We start from the raw sequence: 17197 nt of genomic DNA on the forward strand, positions 1-17197 counted from the left end.
TTTAATCAATCATATATATATATATATATATAAAGTGGAGTAGGGTGGGACGCGTAGGGAGAATATAATCTCCATTTTCGCTCCTATTTAGCCGATCACAAGGTAAAAAGAACGATCATTACTCACTTGAGCTTTGAGTACTCACGAGTGATCAAACTTAATTACTTGAATGTTCAAACATGTAACTCTGATCCATTTGGGTCGTCGGGAATGTCATTGGAGCTACGGGCTGCTGCATTTGAAAACTTAAGATCTCCGCCTGTACTTCTGCTAGTTGCATTTTCAATTGGGACACTTCATTTTGCAGAAATGAGATTATTCCTACACATCCATATACGGGATCTCGCATTCTAGCATTTGCTTCATATACTATACTACTCACAGTATCCGCTCTTTGATCAACTGAGACATTCTAAATAAGATTAACACACCATTTACAAATGAATAAGCAATCATACGGTTAAAAACTAAAATGTTAGAAGTTTGAGTCAGACCTGCAACATTTTGCTGACGTTGCTGGCGCCGAAGATCTTATGAACAATGGCGAACTTGAGAGGGTCATTGGGAGGGAAATATGGGGCAAAAATGCAGTCCTTTGTGCAGCGCCGCCGTAGCAATTTGCAGGAGGCGCATGGCGATGAACTGGCTTCCATTAATACTACTACACAATAATCTTCTTTTATGCATCAAATTTCACTAACTCAGCTTGATTTCTTGTGGATTAAATCAATAGGTTTTCATGAAATAGAAAGAAGAAGAATGTAATTTGGTTTCGCTGTTCTTATTTAGGTAAGAACATTATCAAGTAATCTCATATATAAGATCGAATAAAAACGAAGCAAATAAAGCAAGAAAATAAGAAACTCATTGAAAGCATGAGCTTGACTAATGAACACCTAGGAAAATAGGAATGAAAGAACACGCTTAGAGCGTAAAAAATATTAACTTAATCAATCACATTTTTTTTGATTTGAGTTGAGCCACATAAAAGACATTGAAATCGTCTTTTTGAAGCTCTAAACTTCTAAAACGAACATACAAACGGGTTTATTAATAAAATATTAACATGCTTACGTATTAGAACATGTTTCAAATCTCAAACAATACATTCTAGGGAGAAGAAAAAACTCGACAATCAAGACCGTGTAGCTTCGAAAGACTTACAAAACCACATGGCCAGTTCATACGTTTGATAATTATTTGATTTTTTGTTTAGAGCGATAATAGCTGGAATAGAGAAGCAGTTTCTAGCAGAAACCTAGAAATTGAGTTGTTTGAACTAACTGATAGTTGAATTCCTAGATCCAATGGCTAATGATCTGAACAAAATCTTGTCAATTATATAGTGAGAGAAGAGAAAATTGGGGCCATGTGATAAGGTAAATGGGAATATGTGTTCTTGTTAGACAATTATAGCCAGAGGGTTCTTCAGTTCATGCGAGATTCTCTAACCTCAAAAAGCATTAGACAAAGTTAGCATCATGTTCTAGATATACATGGAAAATATACTTACTTTTCCCGACTCGAATCGGAACCAAAATGGAGAAAGGAAGCATACCATGAAATCTGGAGGTAGAGAGCCGTCTCCTCATTTGAAGATAACGGTTGATCCTGGAAAACGACTCGTTTCTTAGATCTCGAACCTGTGATACAGCGTACAGGAAAGTCACATTGGTCTATTGGAGGTAAACCAGTTGAGATAGCCAAAAGAGTGCTGATAATGATATTGTCTTCAGAAGAGAGGAAGCATCAAGTGAATGAGAATTCGAAGTTCGAATTTGAACAGGAAATCTGCAGTTACTGTTCGATGGATCGACCGTTGTGATCAGGGCCAACCCTCCGAAGTCACAACTGTCTGCTCTTTGATCATTCTGCTGATAGTAGCTATTGAATGCATAAGAAATATTACCAGGCCAAACAATATCAGAGCAAGATGCGCCCGGAACGAGCGCAGTGCAGTCAGCGACCGAACATGCCTCTAAAGCACTGGCACTTGCATTAGATAAATCTTTGTTGTTGTTGAGAACACACCATTTGGGGGAGAGGTACTCAACATTTTGGGCGTTCACAAGGCTTTTTGTGCCCTGACCGAAGTTTAGGTGGTACTTAGCTTGACCATCAAAAGTGAACACTCCCCAGTGTCTCTCAAATGGCCCACTGGATATATTTCTCTGATCTTCGTCTAATAGGCTTAAGATATAAGTCTCGAGTGGTGGACGACGAGGTCGTAGGGGGGTTCCTGATTTGCTGTGGATGAAATCCATCAAGCCTTTCATAAACGTTTCAGCTGTTGATGAGTTAGCATTCCCTGCTCCATCAGTAGGCCACCCAATCTGTGCCACAACTATATCAACCATCGAAAACCCGATCTTCGATAAAGCTGCAACTAAGGTATCATAGCTTAATTCAAAGGTGTTTTTGTAAGTTCTACGGCTATCGTTATGGGGGCGTGCTGTTTCCTTGAAGAGGGTAAAGTCGAGAGAAATATTCTTGTTTTGACGCAGACCTAAGTATGGAGAAATGGTTGCAAAGAAAGGCGATCTGTGCGTGGTAAGAAATGTTAGGAGCTGGATCATTGTTTTGTTCAATTCAGGTCGAAAGTGTCCCTTCGAAGGAAGGCCAGATTCAGACATAAACGCGTCGTAACTGCACGGGACTACAACTTTTATCCTACTCTCCAAGTTTACTTTGGCTATAGCTCCCTGGATGTTGGCGACTGCTCCCATGACATACGGATAATACTGATCCCCATAAGTTTGAAGAAATGGTTCATCTCCAACTGCTATGTATCTGCAAACATCATAGCAAGCACAAGAGAGAAAATTGTACACATTCCAATCGAAAGGATATTAAAAAGTTTGGAGCTTCGTAGCTTTAGAGAGAGACAGAAATCATTTGCTGATATGATATTGATCACCAATCTAAGACCTAAATTTATCCAAAAATTTCTTAGTTATCACTTAGCTGAGTAGAACTGACCGATTGTTAGAAGGTCAATAAGATGTTAGCTCAATCAATCTAAAAAAAGCAAGCAATTGGTTGCTCTAACCTCAAAAGTGAGAGGGTAACATTTGAAGTCATGACAACAACAAGAACTCAAGAACTAACTCAAGAATTGTATTGTCCTCTTTGGGATTTCCCTCTTCCTCTTCCCCTCAAGGTTTTAAAATGCGTCTTTTAGGGAGAGATTTGCACGCCCTTATAAGTAATGCTTCGTTTTCATCTCCAACTGATGTGAGATCTCACAATCCACCCCCCTTGGGGGCTAGCGTCCTCGTTGGCACACCGCCCAATACTTTACTTGGTTATGATATCATTTGTAACTACTCAAGCTCACTGCGAGTAGATATTGTCCACTTTGGCCCGTTGCGTATCACTGTCAACCTCACCGTTTTAAAATGCATTTACTAGGGAGAGGTTTCTACACCCTTGTAAGGAATGTTTCGTTTTTCTCTCCAACCGATGTGGGACCTCACCGCTAGTAGATATTTTTCTCTTTGGGCTTTCCTTCTTGGGCTTCTCCTTAAAACACATCTTCTAGAGAGAGGTTTCTACACCCTTATAAGGAATGCTTCATTTCCGTCTCCAACTATTGTGAGACCTCACAAACTGTGTCCTAAAAACCTTCTAAGAGAGTAAAAAAATGGGAAACAGTCGGTATTTCCTCTCTCCGAACAAGCAACAAGCCCCCAAAAATGTACCCTCAAACTCCATCTCACTAGAAAAATGGCGTGCTATGTCCATTTCCTGGCATTTCACTAGAACAAGCAACAAGCAATTTTTGGGGGCTGGACAGTCCATTTCCTGGCATCTCACTAGAAAAATGGCGTGGAATACATTGTCTAATTTAGCGATGCACGCACCACAAAACAGAGTATAACCAGAAGAAAACTCCCACCCACCCCCCAGCATGTGAAGTTATGGATATTAGCATTAATTACACAGGGAACATCAACAACATTATTGAAATTGCTCGAGACACTCTTTCTAAATTTAGGGTTAAGAATTTATTTCTTAGTTCAAGATCTCTCGCTGAATTGAATTGGAGATATAGAAGACTTGTTCTTCCCATCATGAACATGGGCCAAAATTATGTACTTCGGTTTGGTAGCCATTAATTTCCTAAGCTATTAGTCTATTGCCGATATCTACCGTCATTGATTGTGCAACCTTTGAAATAGGACATATAAATTGTAGGAGAAAATTAAACAAACAGACACGAACACTGTTCGTAATAAATTCAGTCTTCAATCGAAGCGTTGTTAGTAACCATTCGAGCTAATGCTCAATACGGAATGAATTCATCAGAATGAAACAAATCTACATGCTCAAACTTTCGAAGAAACCTAAATCAGAATGAACCAGATGATCAAGAGCAAGAGATAGAGTTAAAAACCGTACTCGATTCGAACACCGCCTGCGCCGCCGGAGAGATACCTAGTGACATTATCATGAACCCAACTTTCGGCAGCTTTTCTGGAAGAGTTTAAGATTTTGAGCATGAGATTGGGAATGCCGACGGTGACTTGAACATTGGAGCCAGATAAGGCCTGAAGAACGAGGGGATTGGGATCGAGAAGCTTGATTTTGGTGATGTTGTTGGAGTTCAAGAGGTCCACAACCTTGACCGGGGGAAGAGGGTGGGACGCCGCCGTGCCCCAGTTGAATCCGACGGCTGAGGCCGGAGAAAAGCTTAGGGCGGAGAGATTAATGAAGAAGAAGAAGAAAATGAGGCAAAGATTCGGAGGCATTACTGAAGAGACAGACAAATGTAGAATGTCGGAGAGGGAAAAGGGTTTTTGATGGGTTTTTAAAAGTGAACAGATTTTTTTTTTTTTTTTTTTTTTTTGGAGAATTTTAGGATTTTTTTTATTATTAATTAATAAATCAAACCATCAACTTTAAAAAAATTGCAAACTCAACCCAAATATTTTGAGAATTAAATTCCTGACCCCTAATTTTTGTTACATTTTCAAATTAACTTTCTATACATTAAATTATTTTTATAAAATTTCTATACTTACAGATAGAACAAATGTTAAAATATACTTTATTAATTAAATTTAAAATATGTATAATATAGGTATAAAATAAAACTTTAAACCGCTTGCTCGACCCAAAACTCTTCGTATTTATGAAAATGACCCAAGTGAACTCGTAAAAATTATTTACATTAAAAAATTATATATAAATTTCATTAATTCTCCAATTAAATATTATTTTAATAGTATTTTTTTCGTATTTAATTGAGAAAATTTTAAGCGGTATATATTTTTATATATCATGTCAATTACCGTTTAGGCTCATTGTGTAAATGGGCCTTGATGGGTGAACCTAAAGGCCCAATTTTAAGATAGTGGGCCTCGATGGCAGGATAATGGGCCTACGGGCCCAATTGAAGAAAGCGCGCGACGTCAAAAGTTAGGAATGAAACGGTAAAATTATCAATTCGTTTCTGTCAAAATATACAAAGCCCTAATTTCTAGAATCCTAATGACCCGCCAATGCTACCGCCAAAATTATCTACTGATTTCGTCTTCTTCTTCGTCTTCACCTTCGCTCGACCAATTTAGCAGTCCCAGAAATTCAGTTTCGCCGTTTCGTTTGCCCAATTGGCCGTTTGGATGAAGATAGGGTTCAATCGATCTCCCATTTTGTTGGAAATTGGATTGGTTTATGACTATACTCCGAACTGATTGTTCTCTCGCTGGAAAGTTTGAATTACCTTATGTTTGTTGTAGCTAAGTCGATTTCCATGTTAGCAACTCGGTTGTTTTAAGAATTTTCTGCAAATTTTCAACTTGGGGTTCGTATTCAATGGCCACCGAGGCGACCGAAGCCTCGGCTAAGTTGAAGAGTCCGGATTTTCGCCCGGTACCGTCGCCTCCAGATTTCCATCCCGAGATTCTGGTCTCAGCTCATGATGGTCTTCGGTTCTGGCAGTTCATGATTGCTGGTTCAATCGCTGGGTCTGTTGAGCATATGGCTATGTTTCCGGTTGATACAGTCAAGACCCATATGCAAGCCCTTGGTTCTTGTCCAATTAAATCTGTTGGAGTTCGACAAGCGCTTCGGTCAATTTTGAAGACAGAGGGACCTGCTGGTTTTTATCGTGGTATTGGTGCTATGGGTCTTGGAGCTGGACCTGCACATGCTGTGTATTTTACAGTCTACGAGGATTGTAAGAAGTTTTTCTCTGGTGGGGATCCTAATAATTCTGTTGCCCACGCTGCTTCTGGCGTCTGTGCAACGGTGGCGAGTGACGCTGTTTTTACACCGATGGATATGGTTAAACAGAGGCTGCAGCTGAGTAATAGTCCCTACAAGGGGGTTTTGGATTGTGTCACAAGGGTCCTCAGAGACGAGGGGTTTAAAGCATTTTACGCATCATATAGAACTACAGTGTTAATGAATGCTCCATTTACTGCTGTGCATTTTGCTACTTATGAAGCTGCAAAGAGAGGTTTGCTGGAGGTTTCGCCAGAGATTGTAAATAATGAACAGTGGATCGTTCATGCGACGGCAGGAGCTGCTGCTGGAGCCTCAGCTGCATTTGTTACAACGCCGCTTGATGTGGTTAAGACTCAACTACAATGTCAGGTACCCCATTTAATAGTTTGGTCGTAGACTCTGCAAATTTTGTCTAGATTCCCCTTTTCCTATTTGCCGGAAGATTTTAACCATAAGGGTAGATCCCCATGGTTGGGGGAGGGAAACGAAGCATAATTTATAAGGGTGTGAGAACCTCCCCTAGTAGTGTTTATAGGGAAAGCCTAAAGAGACAATATCTACTAGCGGTGAGCTTAAGCTATTACAAGTGGCATCAAGGTTAGACACGGGGCGATGTGCCAGCAAGGAGCTTAAGTCCCGAAGGGGGTAGACATGAGGCGGTGTGCCAGCAAGGCTGCTGGGTCCTTAAGGGGGGTGGATTGGGTTCCCACATCGATTAGAGAAGGGAACTAGTGCCAGCGTGGACGTTGGGCCTCGAAGGGGTGGATTGTGAGATCCACATCGATTGGAGAGGAGAACGAAGCATTATTTACAAGGGTGTGGAAACTTCTTCCTATCATACGCGTTTTAAAAATCTTGAGGAGAAGTCTTGACAATATTTGTTAGTGGTAATAGAATGTATTTTTAGAGGTAGATTAAGGTCATTTTTTGGGGTGCTTTTGTCATGCCAAAAGAACTTTCTACTTGAAAATTTAAATTTCCAAAGCACTTGTAAGTGGAGGCCTCATTGGCTGAGGCTCGCAATCTCTTAACACCTACCCAAGATTGCTGGTTCAAATCTGCAAGTGAACTTATTTAAGGAAAAACTTTGGTGTCTCCAATGTCTGCACAAGGGGCAGGTGCGAATTTTGAAAAGAGAAGTGCTTGTAATTAGAATACTTTTGCTCTTATTCCGGAAGCTCTACCTAACAACATTCTAAAGCTAAGAATAGTTATGTTCTTAGGGGGCAAAGGCAAGAGAAGAAAAAACATAATGTAATTGCAACGAAGCATTCCTTATAAGGGTGTGGAATCTCTCCCTAGGAGACGCGTTTTAAAAACATTGAGGAGAAGCCCGAAAGTGAAAGTCCAAAGAGGACAATATTTGCTAGCAGTGGGCTTGGACTGTTACAACCTGAGACCCCGAAAGGGACGGAAAAATGCCAGAAAAAGTTCATAACTAAAAGTTAAAATTATATCAGCTAACATGGTTCGAAAGAATAGCGTTGAAGGTCCAGAGAGTAACTGAGGGTCGATAATTGTTGACAGAGAATGGGGGAGGAAAAATATGCCATTACCCTTTTTCTTTAAACTCTTTTTCCAGAGTTCTCCTATTTATTATATAATAATTATCTGAATATCAAATTATTCTGAACAAGGAAGAGTCAGGGATGGATAGCAGAATCCATTTCCGAACCCAAGATCATCGTCTATATAAATCTGTGAAGGTTTTGTGAACAGAAATTGACTGTGTACTATGTGTTCTGTGAATTAAACAACAATCATTATCTCAATTTGTTTAGTCCATACCTACCACCTTCTTCTGGTGTTAAACATCCAAGAGTTCGTCAATTTTGTATGTGTTAGTTTATCTTTTGATGGACCCTGCCTGGTTGGCTATCTCTCTCTTAGGAATCTTTCAGTTCACCTTTCTTATGGAACAAGTGGAGTCTTTTGATAGTCTGGTCTTCTCTAATCCCTATATCTAAGATGTTTCGATAACTATTCATGCTTCGTTCGCACCCCCAAAAGGATTTCTTCTTTTCCTTGGAATATTATAGGATGTACCTGTCTACTTTGTTCGTCATGAAAAAATCGAAAAGTACTACAAATATAGTGAACTCTGCTACAGGTTACATGTGAATTGAAAGGAGAACAGACGATATAGATTTTTCTAGTTTTAGTGATAAGAAATGTATGAACTGTATAATTTAAGTTCTTGTTATATTGATATGGCAGCATGATATGAATGCTTCATGAACATGTAAAGGATGCATGATCAACTGAAGTATGCATAAAAATGGAATGTGTTAAGGATTGTACGATGCTTATGGAGCAGAAGCAGGCTCAATTTTACATGCTAAATTACCTGCTACTACCGCTGGATTCATAGCCTAACCTTAAATTCACATTTGTGGATCCCCAGGGTGTATGTGGCTGCGATAGATTCAAAAGCGGGTCGATAGAAGACGTCGTTAGGACAATACTCAAGAAGGACGGATATCGAGGGCTTATGAGGGGATGGGTTCCGAGGATGCTCTTTCACGCTCCGGCTGCTGCTATTTGCTGGTCGACATACGAAGCGATAAAATCTGTGTTCCAAGAGCTCAATGGCAGCAGTGACGAAATGACATGAAAATAGGAAGCAGAGAGGAGCGGGTGATATTCTTTCTTCTTTTACTCTTATCCCTTTCCCTTTTTTGTTGGAGCTGTGTAGAATTTTGCAGGAGGGGATTTGTCTCAAAGGGCGAATGCTACCACTTATAGTCGAAGGAGTACGTATCAAATTTAACTTATAATTTGTATTCTACACGTTGCTGATGGTTCTAATAATGTCGTATATAATTTTTTTCATCTGTTTCTTTCTTTGTTTTGATGGTTCTGCTAGATTTGTTTTATTTAGAGTCGCCCAATGCTATATTAGATTCTTGCTAATAGATATTATCAGTTTTGGTTCGTTACGTAGCATCGTTAGCCTCACGGTTTAAAAATGCAATTAGTAGAGAGGTTTCCCCTCTTCAACTGATGTGGGATCTCATAATCCACCCCCTTGAGGTTAGTGTTCTTTGTTGGCACAATGCTCGGTTTCTGGATCTAATACCATTTGTAATATTACAAGTTCACTGCTAAAAGATATTATTAGTTTTGGTTCGTTACGTATCGTCGTTAGCCTCATGATTTAAAAATGCAATTATTAGAGAGGTTTCCACTCTTCAATCGATGTGATCCCCCTTGAGGGTCAGTGTTTTTTGTTGGCACAATGCTCAGTGTTTGGATCTAATACCATTAGTAACATTACATGTTCACTTCTAATAGATATTATCAATTTTGGTTCGTTACGTATCGTTGTTAGTCTCATGGTTTAAAAATGTGAATATTAGAGAGGTTTTCACTCTTTAATCAATGTGGGATCTCATAATCCACTTCTTTGGAGGCCTGCGTTTTTTGTTGGCACAGTGCTCGGTGTTTGGATCTAAATACCATTTGTAACATTACAAGTTTATTGCTAATAGATATTATCAATTTTGGTTCGTTACGTATCGTTATTAGTCTCACGGTTTAAAAATGCAATTATTAGAGAGGTTTCCACTCTAACAGATGTGGGATCTTATAATCCACCTCTTTGGGGGTCAGCGTTTTTTTGTTGGCACACTGTTCATTTTGTTACAAGTTCACCGCTAACAGATATTGTCAATTTTGGCATGTTACGTATGATTGTTTTTTACACATTTACAAGACATGTTTTTTTACTCTCTCGAACTAAGATCTCGTGCAAAATGTTTCTCTAAGGGGTATGTAATATTTAATATTATTGGTAGTAAGTATAATTAATGTAAAGATTATTAAGTAATGATGATAATTTTGACTAATTAATCAGATTCCAAAAAGCGCAACTCTCCATTAACGCATTAATGTTGGGTTAGTGAAGAGCATTCAATTGAAATTTGGTGCCCAAAAAGTCCTTTGACCCGCCATAAAGTTTATTCCCTTAATAAATATATTAATTTATATATTTTCCTTCCATCCGACGGCCACCATCCAATCTCCCCAACTCCAACGGCCCACATTCCTCAAGATCGTAGTCGGCAAGCGTATTTAATATTTATTTCTTTTTTAATTATTATTAATTCAATTGATTTAACTAACTGCCTAAAATTATTTGTTTTTCTTCTTATAAAAATGCCTCTCTTTGCTCCTTTTCTTCCATGGCTTTCCGGGTTTCCCCTCGCCGGCCGACATGGTGCTCCGGCACCCGGCAGTAGCACGGGAGAATCCGTCAAGCTCAGGAGGGATAGCGCCGTCGAATAAAACACCACCGGAATGTTCATTTCCGCCGCCGCTTGCCGGCGCTATCTATCCTGAGTTTCATGGCTTCTTCTTGCTTTTTCCAGCTCGGTTTTTTTACAGGTATTTTTTTTTTTTATCTTTCTTTTCCATGGCTGTAAAAAATATACGGTGAAATTTTTTTTACAAAAAGATTTAATTCATGCCATTAGAGGACACGTGTACGGTCGGATGGAGAGGAGTGGAATGGAGAAGGATAAATAGAAATGTTAGATAATGTTGAAATATCGACTAAATGAAAATTAATTATGAATAATAAATTATATCTGTCGAATTATTTTTAAAAAATATTATACATCATGAATATAAATTAATTGATTTTAAATTTCACGAGTAATTTGAATTAAATAATTAACTGTTTTATTAAAAATAGACAAAGATTTACATTGAATTAATTTTAATGAATAATTAATTAATGGAGAATTAGTTATATTAATATATTTTTAATAATTTAAATAGAAATGAAGTATTTAATACATTATTTTAATTTATTTTATTATAATTTTGTCAATTATTAATTCAATGAAATATGTTTTGAAAAGTTCAGTCAATTGGATAACATTAACAATTACAATATTAAACATATAAAGAAAGTAATAAAAGCAATTTTTTGTTTGATAACATTTAATAATACAATTTTTTTATTTTATTTTATAAATTAAATTAAAACTTAGTTCTTCAATTTTTTAAACATATCCAATAAAAATAAATAAATTAAATAATTTATTTAACGAATTATGTGCTTAAAAAATTGAATCATTCTAATTTATTGAATATAAAATTAAAAGTTTATGACGTAATAAACACTTTTAAAAATTAAAATTTTAAAAGATTAAATTTGTAATTTCATATTATTATAATTATTAATTTAATATGGAATCGATTTACCCATTGTACCCTTCATATTTTGATGGGCCCTCCCTATTAATGGGTCGTTCTGGCCCATTAGACGCTTCCCAGTTAATGGGCCTGGGCCTGCGGAGCCCCGACTTCCTCCTTTTCCCGGACCTTGTTTTCACTAGTTAATTGTTTATGTTTTTATTTAATTTTTATAATAAAAATGTTTAAATGGTTTTAATTTTTTATTATTTAATTAAATAAAAAAATCAATAATAGTAGTTTCAAGGTAAATTTATATATAATTTTAATATACTTACCATTTTTAATTAAAAATAATTGAAATAATAATAATAATAATTTCATGATTTTTTAAAGTAAAATTTATAAATATATTTTTAACGTATATTAGTAATTTGCCTAATAAAAATTTATTATTATTATTTTTTCTATGATTTTTATTCGAAACAGAAAATTAAAGTCACCAATATATTTTTAGTATAAATAGTCAAAAATATAATAAGAGCGGTAATCAGTGTTAGTGTTCGCCTGTTAACTCCACGGTGGATTTGGTTCTCGGAATGTCGTCGGCGTAAAATTCCTGCATAAGTAACGACTGTCGCCGGTGTTGAGAACGGTGAACATCCACCGAAAGTCAATCGACTCGCATTACGCCTTTCCTCTTCTTCTCCGGGTGGTAGGGTTTGGAACTCTCTCTCTCTTTCGCTCATTTCTGATTCGTTGTCACAGTGTACATTACGATCGAGTTGATACCGTCATTCGAAACAGTGCTTTTGACCAATTTCGTAGGGCTGGAATTAAGGATCATGCGAAACCTAGAGTTTTTTCTTACTACAACTCGTCTAATGCGATTTTGTACTGTATTAGTTCTGATGTGAATTCTTCACCTGTTTCATCGCGCTCTCTAAATTTCAATCGCTTCGTTTTCTCATACAAGGATCTCAGTGTGCGTTTGTAGGTAGAAATGGATGATGATGCTACAAATTCATTCCGACGCATGTCGAGTCGCACTCGGAAGGTTGCTCCTAAGATGGTTGCTGCCCTAGCGAGCAGCGACAATCGTTCCCAGGTTTGTCGAACTAGATTTTGCTTCATCGTTGTGAGTTATTTGTGGTATAATTGATTAGTAGAAGCCTGGACTCTATAGCTACAATCTAAGTTTTAGTATTGGATGTTCTTCTCCTCCAGGCTGCCCTTGCTCGTCTCGAGGCGTTGGAAAATGACAACGCTGGACTGGAATTGATCGAAAACATTGACGACGAGGATGCCTCTCTCGATGATGACGAACAAGGTTAATATGATGTTATTCATTCATATGTTTACATCTATCTAATGTTAGGCATCTAATATTTTCCCATTCCTTTCTGTACTGCTTATTTCCATGATTCCATCATTTAATTCAATGTGAAAGTAAGTCAGCAAGGTCAGTGACCGCTTTCTTCACTCCCGAGTGGCATTGCTTTTGGTAGTTCGATTCTTGTTATTTATAATTCCAGATATTGCTTAGGCTTTAGACTGTAGTGTATGCTCGAGAATTTTTCATTTTCTCCATCTTTAGAATGGCTATATTTCTGTTATGTATTGGTAGATGGCCATTAACGAAATTCAGATATTGCTTTTCCTTTGGAATTTTAGTACTCAGTTAATTGTCCTAGTACTTGCAATGGTACTTGAATTACTAATCAGTCACCGAGGTTGAGATATTCTAGGCTCATTCATGTAGATTTTTCTAGGGATCTTACAATTCCTGACTATTGGGACGATAATGGAGAGGGTTGGAATCTGCATTGAATAATGCAGTTCTCCGAACTAGAATTTGGTGGTTGGGTCAACTTACTTCCTTCCTACAAATTCTTGCCGATCTAATTAGCAAGAGGATAGGTGGAGAAGTAATTTAAAAGACTGGTGATATGATTCTCTTAAGTTTTGGACAAGTTCTGCTGATAACCGGTTTTCTTATTAGTCTGAACTGGTGGCTTTTGTGTACGAGTGGTGCTGAAAAGACCAAGATCATGTTTTTCTAAGCGGTGAGAAGCTTATAAATGTGGAACGGGAGTGTGTTTGAGTTGGTGTCTTTCTCAAAATTCTAGGACAATATCACTAAGGCAGCTGTTGCATAGTTGCTTATTTTGGTGAAGAGCCAAGCTGGTGTGGGCTAATTGTCGTCGACTTTGGGAAGGAATAAAGCCATAGGATTTCCAGTGGGAAGTGTCGCGATTTTAAGAGATTTGAGATTTCATCATTTTCTTGGTATCATCCTGATGAACTCATTTCCATTTATTTGGAACTCTTGTCCCTTTCTTTCTTTCTTTCTTCTTTCTTCTTTCTTCTTCTTCTTTTTTTTTTCTTTTTTTTTCTTTGTTGTTGTTGTTGGCTCCATAGGCTTCAAAGTGGGTTAATACATCATTTCCTTCTGGACCTCCATTTTGTGCTCTTTTGTGTTTCAATGGGTTTAGTTCCCTATAGAAAAATCACTTAAATAAAATAAACTTCCAAGGAATAATTGAACCTGTCCACTTAAATTCTGTTTTCTTGCGTCTATAATATACTTGCATTGATCTAGTGAATTGAAATTATATTTTTCTATACCCTCGAGTGTTGTTTGGAGTATAGTGTCACTAATATTTTCCCCTTTTTGGCCTCCCAAGCACAGCATACATACAGAAGCGGCAATCAAAAGGCACCAAGCGCAAAACTAGGCAGGCAAAAGCACTTGAAGCTAAGAAGGCTCCCAAAACTTTTATGGAGCTTCTGCACGAGGTTAGGATGAAACATCTTCTACTTCTTGGTCGTTATCAGATTACAGTAAAAAGTTTGTTTTAATGTTGAGCTACAATATGTGCACAAAAAAAAACAGGCAAGTTTGGAGTCTTTGCCTCCACATGTTCCATCGTACTTAAAGGCAGCCGTCGGACCTCCAAGCTCTACCTCCCGCCGGCATTTCTGCACGGTTTGTGGTTTTGCTGCTAGCTACACGTGCATAAGGTGTGGAGTACGATTTTGTTCATGTCGTTGCCAGAATATACATAATGATACTCGTTGCTTGAAATTTGTTGCCTGATATAGGTGGGCGGATTAAAGCCACCCGAGTTTTAATGCTTTTTTTTTCATGGATTATTTTTATTAGTTTGTCTGGAATCACTTTCAAAGTACTTAAAAAAAAGTTTTTAAGCCGCCTTTCAGACGGCTACAGATTGCTATATTCATTCTCGTTTACCTCTTCAAACACATGATTAGAGACCTACAATTATAATTGGATCTATCATTTAAAATTATAGTTTTTTAGATGGTCTCCCGTTCGGACAAATTAGATGTGTGCACGTGTAAGTATGGATCCACTATATGGGCTAGCACACCCCTTGGGCTTGCATGGTCTGTCTAGTTGGCTATAGTCGGATGTTCAAAGGTTCAATAATCATGATTAGGGACCTATCATTTAAAACCATAGTTTCTTAGGTGGCCTTCCGTTTGGACAAAATTAGATGTGTAGTAGACCTACACATGCAACTGTGGACCCACTAGGCGGACTTGCACAGGCGGACGTGCACACCCCTGGGGTTGCATAGTTGGGCTAGTTGGTGGTAGTTGGACGTTCGGAAGTACAACAATCCTCATGTATGATGCCAAATATGATAGTCGTCATCATTATATTGGATTGTATGGACATGTTTGTTCCAGAGACATATTACACTATTATAGACTAGAATACAAATTCGGATCTCAATTAACCTTGGCTCTGTCATTTGCAATTTTCCTTCATACAAAATTCATACAAAATTCGTAAGGTAGATTCTTCCAACAGTGTGTGACCATACTCCTACGGGCTGAAGCCAAAACCCACGACAAATTGGATCTTACAGAACTTGAGCTTGAAACTCAAAATCGTACTAAAAACTATCAATCTAAAACTTCCCCTCAAGTATAAAGCAAGAAAAAGTTGTTTATTTGGTTTCAGCCTATCGAACTGTAGAGTCCCCTCTCGAGATCAACCACCGCCTAATCTATCGAACTGTAGAGTCCCCTCTCGAGATCAACCACCGCCTCATCATTGTTGCCGAGCAAAATCTTGGGTGTATAATGACTCGAATGAAAAACAGAACTCAACTCAAAACTCAATATTCTTCCGGAGATGAATTTTGGCTGGCTGAATGAAACCAAAGCGATGTGGCATCAATGGGGAATGAATGTAGCAGGCCTTCAGATTTGAGATAATTGTTGTTTCAATTTCTGAACTGATTTGAATTTTGATTCACAATTTTTTATAAACTCATTTAACACTACATGCTTCCCAGTAACTAGCTTTCTTGCGACCTTTACAGTATTCCAACACTTAAATGCTCCAGTAATCCAATGACCAAGTTCTGTACTGTCCATGGACAACGTTGAAGTTTCGAGAATCTGAAATACTTGCCCAGGTCCATCATTATTTCCATCGTTTTGCATAGACGAAAGTATGGCTTCTAATTTACCATCATCTGATTGGTTGACGATTAACCACTTCAGCAAAGACTCTAGAGTACTACACAGAGATTGTGTTGAATCCCGTAGTGCAACATATAGAGGAGAAGAGGATAGCTCAGCTGATCCTGTTTTCTTCTTCCTTTTACCAGATGGAAGAGAAGATCGAACGCATGCCTGGAGTATAAGGCCATGCCAAGCTAATGGCTCTGAGACCACCTGCACGAGCGTGCGCATATTCTCGTAAGGAGTGAATATTGTGGACTCCAAGGATGCAACACCCTCCAAAATGTACTTTTCCAGAAGAGAATCGACAATATGCCAGGTGCGAGACCGACATCCACCAGAACTCAAGTTCCATGCATTTAGAAACACAGCAAAATTAAACCATTCAACCAAATTGGTGCCAAAATCCTGCAAAAAAATATTCTCAAGATGATGATTATAACAAAATTGCTAGATGGATAACTGAGTCACTATGACGTACTGACAGCAAGATCCTAAACCTAAAATGAAGATGCATATTTTAAGAGATAAAAAGCATAAATCTGTCCATGTCAAGATGCATATTTTAAGAGTTAATGCATCTAAACCTAGTGAAGACTTTGAACCTGATATTGAGCAGACAATTTTACTTGGAACTTTCCTCCCACAACATTGAAAAGATAATATAGGTCACATGCTCAACTTACATAATTCTAAAGACCATCAGACATTAACAAGACGAGCAATCAAAAGCCAAGTGTCACATATGAATATTTGCAGACAAGACACCGTTTTTATTGATAACGCTGATTGTATACACAAAGCAGGCTTTGTAGCTCAAGACATGATACAAGACAAACAAAAACATATATAACCAGTTCAACATTAAATTCTTAAGTTTAGGACAAACAGAACATACCTTATAAGAACTTAGTCCATCAGAAACCCCCGTAACCAGATCAACTGCATTCTCGAAAGTAGATCCTAACATTTTTGCATAGCGCTCAAGCAAATTTTTTAGCTCCGTGGAGATTTTAGGATCAGATAGAGAACCATTAATCTCAAAGTTTTCCTTGATTGACGTAGAAACACTCCGAACAGAAAGGAAAAGCATGCGAGGAAGAAGAGATCTCCTCTCAATATTTCTCCTAACACCAGCTTCCAGATCTTGGCTCTACGTTAGTACCACATTTTACAGAAGTGAGAAAAAGTGACGGATATATTCATTCAAAAGGAAATTCGGGAAACAACTAAAAAATGAAAATATAACAGCACCATTTTTGTTAGTTTCACATATTCTTAAAAGTTAGTGAGTTAGAACAAGGATTGGTGGGGGGGGGGG

General features: G+C 37.8%; 5 protein-coding genes across 10 annotated transcripts in view; 2 read left to right on the forward strand and 3 right to left on the reverse strand.

Annotated features, from left to right (window-relative positions):
• Nucleotides 1-100: 100 nt before the first annotated feature.
• Nucleotides 101-1647, reverse strand: LOC111777563 (LOB domain-containing protein 12-like). 2 transcript variants are annotated; one of them, XM_023657222.1, is made up of 3 exons: nt 1559-1647; nt 495-713; nt 101-412 (listed from the first exon to the last, which is right to left on the reverse strand). In XM_023657222.1, the coding sequence occupies exons 2-3, from the start codon at nt 651-653 to the stop codon at nt 158-160; spliced, it is 414 nt and encodes a 137-aa protein (XP_023512990.1). In that variant the 5' UTR covers nt 654-713; nt 1559-1647; the 3' UTR covers nt 101-157. The 2 variants fall into 2 exon arrangements, with proteins under 2 accessions (XP_023512990.1, XP_023512989.1); XM_023657221.1 differs by having other exon boundaries at nt 495-661; nt 1559-1630.
• LOC111777558 (glucan endo-1,3-beta-glucosidase 9) overlaps nt 1344-17197 on the reverse strand; it is an 18476-nt gene continuing 2622 nt past the window's right edge. The window contains exons 2-3 of the mRNA XM_023657213.1: nt 4402-4762; nt 1344-2790 (exon numbers count right to left, since the gene is read on the reverse strand). Of these exons, the coding sequence (XP_023512981.1) occupies nt 1677-2790; nt 4402-4751 (1464 nt within the window). The 5' untranslated portion in view covers nt 4752-4762 and the 3' untranslated portion in view covers nt 1344-1676. The remainder of the gene's footprint in view (nt 2791-4401; nt 4763-17197) is intronic.
• LOC111777560 (mitoferrin) lies at nt 5465-9077 on the forward strand. Of its 2 annotated transcripts, none has more exons than XM_023657215.1 (2): nt 5465-6600; nt 8636-9077. In XM_023657215.1, exons 1-2 carry the CDS (start codon nt 5818-5820, stop codon nt 8843-8845), a joined length of 993 nt encoding a protein of 330 aa, XP_023512983.1. In that variant the 5' UTR covers nt 5465-5817; the 3' UTR covers nt 8846-9077. The 2 variants fall into 2 exon arrangements, with proteins under 2 accessions (XP_023512983.1, XP_023512984.1); XM_023657216.1 differs by lacking the exon at nt 8636-9077 and adding an exon at nt 8449-8628.
• LOC111777562 (SWR1 complex subunit 6) lies at nt 11918-14618 on the forward strand. 3 transcript variants are annotated; one of them, XM_023657218.1, is made up of 5 exons: nt 11918-12088; nt 12358-12481; nt 12601-12703; nt 14066-14172; nt 14270-14618. In XM_023657218.1, exons 2-5 carry the CDS (start codon nt 12377-12379, stop codon nt 14471-14473), a joined length of 519 nt encoding a protein of 172 aa, XP_023512986.1. In that variant the 5' UTR covers nt 11918-12088; nt 12358-12376; the 3' UTR covers nt 14474-14618. The 3 variants fall into 3 exon arrangements, with proteins under 3 accessions (XP_023512986.1, XP_023512987.1, XP_023512985.1); XM_023657219.1 differs by having other exon boundaries at nt 11919-12088; nt 12371-12481; XM_023657217.1 differs by lacking the exon at nt 11918-12088 and adding an exon at nt 12106-12272 and having other exon boundaries at nt 12371-12481.
• The window catches only part of LOC111777557 (N-terminal acetyltransferase B complex auxiliary subunit NAA25-like), an 11003-nt gene continuing 8919 nt past the window's right edge, over nt 15114-17197 (reverse strand). For both annotated transcript variants that reach the window (XM_023657211.1, XM_023657212.1), the window contains 2 exons: nt 16775-17029; nt 15114-16284 (listed from right to left, as the gene is read on the reverse strand). In XM_023657211.1, coding sequence (XP_023512979.1) covers nt 15610-16284; nt 16775-17029 — 930 coding nt within the window. In that variant the 3' untranslated portion in view covers nt 15114-15609. The remainder of the gene's footprint in view (nt 16285-16774; nt 17030-17197) is intronic.

This window comes from Cucurbita pepo, chromosome LG16 (genome assembly GCF_002806865.2).
Source record: "Cucurbita pepo subsp. pepo cultivar mu-cu-16 chromosome LG16, ASM280686v2, whole genome shotgun sequence".
Taxonomy (NCBI): Eukaryota; Viridiplantae; Streptophyta; class Magnoliopsida; order Cucurbitales; family Cucurbitaceae; genus Cucurbita; species Cucurbita pepo.

Bases quoted from the DNA above. Each gene is read 5' to 3' on its own strand.
- LOC111777563 (XM_023657221.1), bottom strand. From the start codon at position 1,592: ATGAGGAGACGGCTCTCTACCTCCAGATTTCATG. The intron at 662-1,558 runs GTATGCTTCCTT...ATTATTGTGTAG, and splicing joins CTCTACCTCCAGATTTCATG to TAGTATTAATGGAAGCCAGT. The intron at 413-494 runs GTCTGACTCAAA...AATCTTATTTAG, and splicing joins ACGTCAGCAAAATGTTGCAG to AATGTCTCAGTTGATCAAAG.
- LOC111777560 (XM_023657215.1), top strand. From the start codon at position 5,818: ATGGCCACCGAGGCGACCGAAGCCTCGGCTAAGTTGAAGAGTCCGGAT. The intron at 6,601-8,635 runs GTACCCCATTTA...GTGGATCCCCAG, and splicing joins AGACTCAACTACAATGTCAG to GGTGTATGTGGCTGCGATAG.
- LOC111777562 (XM_023657217.1), top strand. From the start codon at position 12,219: ATGCGAAACCTAGAGTTTTTTCTTACTACAACTCGTCTAATGCGATTT. The intron at 12,704-14,065 runs GTTAATATGATG...TCCCAAGCACAG, and splicing joins TCTCGATGATGACGAACAAG to CATACATACAGAAGCGGCAA. The intron at 14,173-14,269 runs GTTAGGATGAAA...AAAAAAAAACAG, and splicing joins TTATGGAGCTTCTGCACGAG to GCAAGTTTGGAGTCTTTGCC.